This window comes from Mytilus trossulus, chromosome 2 (assembly GCF_036588685.1).
Source record: "Mytilus trossulus isolate FHL-02 chromosome 2, PNRI_Mtr1.1.1.hap1, whole genome shotgun sequence".
In the NCBI taxonomy this organism is placed as follows: domain Eukaryota; kingdom Metazoa; phylum Mollusca; class Bivalvia; order Mytilida; family Mytilidae; genus Mytilus; species Mytilus trossulus.
The window spans coordinates 51,751,740-51,755,511 of record NC_086374.1 but is presented as its reverse complement, the minus strand read 5'-3'; the positions used below and the strand labels follow the sequence as shown (position 1 = coordinate 51,755,511).

At 34.3% G+C, this 3,772-nt stretch overlaps 1 protein-coding gene across 1 annotated transcript; it reads left to right on the top strand.

Annotated features, from left to right (window-relative positions):
- The first annotated feature begins 246 nt into the window (after window positions 1–246).
- On the top strand, window positions 247–1,062 carry LOC134705213 (uncharacterized). The gene has a single exon (XM_063563978.1). The coding sequence runs from the start codon at window positions 264–266 to the stop codon at window positions 984–986; it is 723 nt and encodes a 240-aa protein (XP_063420048.1). The 5' UTR covers window positions 247–263; the 3' UTR covers window positions 987–1,062.
- Window positions 1,063–3,772: the final 2,710 nt, after the last annotated feature.

The following is a 3,772-nucleotide window of genomic DNA, read 5'->3' as shown; positions in this document are numbered from 1 at the left end:
TGTCAACTTATCGTACAACACAGATAACACTTGAAAATACATCTCATATGCCAACTAAGTCTACATCTCAGGTACCAACTAACCACACAACACAAATGACAACAAAGTCTACATCACAGACACCAACCAACCGCACAACACAGATGACAACTAAGCCTACAACTCTGATGACAACACAGCCTACAACTCTGATGACAACTAAGCCTACAACTCTGATGACAACTAAATGTACATGTCAGCTGCCAACCAATCGTACAACACAGATGACACTTGAAAATACATCTCATATGCCAACTAAGTCTACATCTCAGGTACCAACCAACCACACAACACAAATGACAACAAAGTCTACATCACAGACACCAACCAACCGCACAACACAGATGAAAACTAAGCCTACAACTCTGATGACAACACAGCCTACAACGCTGATGACAACTAAGCCTACAACTCTGATGACAACTAAGTGTACATGTCAGCTGCCAACCAATCGTACAACACAGATGACAATTCAGTCTTTACCCCAGGTAGCAACTAATCGTACAACACAGATGACAACTCAGTCTTCACCCCAGGTAGCAACTAATCGTACAACAGAGATGACAACTAAGTCTACATTTGAGGTGACAACTGATCGCTTATTACAGAATACTTGTATGTGTCCATGTTCAAGAATAGAAAACTGGAGTCGCTTTGAAAATGTAACAATAGAAGAGTTAGCTATCCTTTTACATGATGAAATAGAAGCATTGAAAAAGGAACTAACTGTAAAAAAGAAGTCATCGTCGAAATACATCCGAACAATAACTTCTGCTCCAGATGACAGAACATCGTCAAAATCTATGGGATTTGTCTCTATTGTTTGTATAATAATTCCCTTTGCTCTAATTATAATGGCTGATATCTTAAACATATATCTACATTTTCGCAAAGTTCCTAAAAATAAAATTCGTTTTGTTCGATGTCAGGGTAGTTCTTCTGTGTAATGATGACTTTGAAAATCAATTATAAGCAGAACATGCAGGATGAATATGATGATATCCAGAAAATATGTAAATAAACTAGTAAAATAGTTTTTTCTGATGTATATATTGGAATGTTTTTTTTTATAATAAAATTCATCTTTTTCGTAATGATTTGATACATACGGTACTATGTGTACAGTACAGTACTGCATGTAACAACTTACAAAAAAAAAACAAACCATCATGATGGTTTGCAACGTTAACGAACGTTGCAGTCATGAATTAAATTTCTCTTATTATGCACGCGTCACACTGAAACGGGACTGATCGTATTAAGATCGGGCTATTCGTAGTGCCATCTTTAACCATCGTAGAACCACCGGCCACTTTTTCTAGCCTTCGTGGACAACTTCGGGAAGCGTTCTAAATTTTTTAACATGTTAAAAAATCCCCGAAGGTGCGTCCGATGTTGAGGGTTCGTATTGAGTTCGTATCTCCATCCTGACTATCGTAATGTCACCGGGAATGCATCTTTGAACATCGTATTGCATTCGTGTTTCCATCGTTTCCATCGGGCAGTTTTGACATTACGATGTCTACACGAATTAATCACGAAGCTACCCGAAGGTCTTACGATGGCAACAAGACTTCGTGAAGACCTCGTAATCCGGTCGTGTTGCCATCGAATAAAAGTACGTAGGCGACAAGATGGAACTACGACGGCAATAAATCCAGCTAAATGTAAGTTAATTTTCGCGCTAAAATACATTTAAAGTGCCATGCGCGATATGCACTGGTCAGTCTAATACGACAGTTAGGAAAGACGTTCACAAAACATGGAGCTCATATCATATGATTCTATGAGAACAAAAAAGGCGACAGCGTTGTTTCTATTAATTCAAATGGAACAAGAAGAGCAGCTATTACAGGCTCATAATTTACTTTTACAAGTAAAATATTATTTTTTGACAATTTTTCATATCAAGTAACATAATGAAAATCATAAACGCGCCTTGTACACCAACACTGCAGGAACACGTATTTTTTTCTTCATTATTCTGATTATTTTTGTATCGTCTGAGTTGTTTTCACACGAATGTTTACTCCATAACCATTTTGTTTTCTATATGTCATATTTTGCCAAATTTGTTGCTTTCCCCACATCCTTCCTTTTGTCTATATTATTATGATATTCTCCTGGAAAGAGCTCTTTTTGAATAAAAGGGATCAACGAACCCACTGCCTTACCTTTTAGATAGATCAGTAAACATGGGCATAATTATGGGTGATTATTCAGATTAGTGCACACATTTTACAGTTCAAACAAGGCAATGCCGAATGTGGCATCCCCTCGTATGTAAAATATTGGGGACAAATATGGACACTATATTTGTATATGACGCATGCAGAAAATGGTAAATTGAATATGCATATTTGATACACAAACTAATTTTTTTTAGAAATCAACCAAAGCATTCAGTAACTGGAAATACCTTTAATATTGTCTTTAGAACCAGCAGGTAAAAAAATGAGCAACCAATTTCCTGTGTATTATGCTATTTCAAGGAGAGAAAAAACAACTCCATCTGAATGACCTTGACCTTTGGTATTGAACGTAAAAATGTCAGATCATTATAAGGAGGAACAATATCCCAAATGTGGTTAAAATCTTTGGAAGCATATGTTTTAGAGTGTCCACAAGGGTGATATTGCCTTGTATTACAACTGCCACTGTGACCTTGACCATTGAACTTTAAAGTCAATAGCGCTTAAGATATTCTTAACGAGTAAAACCATACCAAGTTTTAATAATTTTGGTTCTAAAACCAGAAATGAAATGTACAATATAATATATATCCAATATTGATCAAACAATTTAAAACGCGTGATGCCTTTATGAGTGGCCGTTCATGTCATTTGCGCGATTATATACGCGTATATAATTTTCAACGCGTATATATATACGCGTATATTGTGGTTTTCAACGCGTATATTGTGGTTTTCAACGCGTATATTATCGTTTTATACGCGTATATTGTTAAAATAAACACGTTTATACTTTATTCCAATTTATTTATCATATACGCGTTAATATACGCGTTATTTGCATAAATATACGCGTTAATATACGCGTTATTTGTGTTAATATACGCGTATGAAATCATTATATACGCGTTAATAAACATTCGTTTGTCTTATTGTTTTAACCAATGAAAGCTGCGTTCTTAAACTGGTTTGCATGTGACAATTGTATAACGGTCCGTGTAACACTTATCAAATCAAAGTTTTAAAAAGTTTTGAAATTTTAGATTTTTGGAATTTTGATCCAAGTTTTAAAATATCAAAATTTCAAATTGTGTTAAAGTTTTGAAATTTTGAAATTTTAACCAAATTATTAAAATATCAAAATTCTTAATATCGTTTATAAATTTGATAGTTTAGAAATTTGATCAAACTTCTAAAATACTAAATCTAACGCGCAATTTTAATTATTTCACTTTTTGAAAGTTTGATTTTTCAAATGTTTGCTTAAAAAATCAAAATAGAAAAGGGGCAATAAGAGGGATACCTGTAAAAAGCGAAAGGAAATAAAAGCGGAACGATAAGAAACAATATGAATTAAAAACATACTGATACTTAAAAGTTTATGTATGAAATAAAACGGACAGTTGTAAGCGGTGAAAAAATAATGACAAAATTAATATTTCTTCAAAGAAGATACCAGACGTACGGCTCTGATATTGACCATTTTACCTGCTGGTTTTTCTAGCACCCATATTTTTGGAGAAACAGGAGTAACAGTAAAA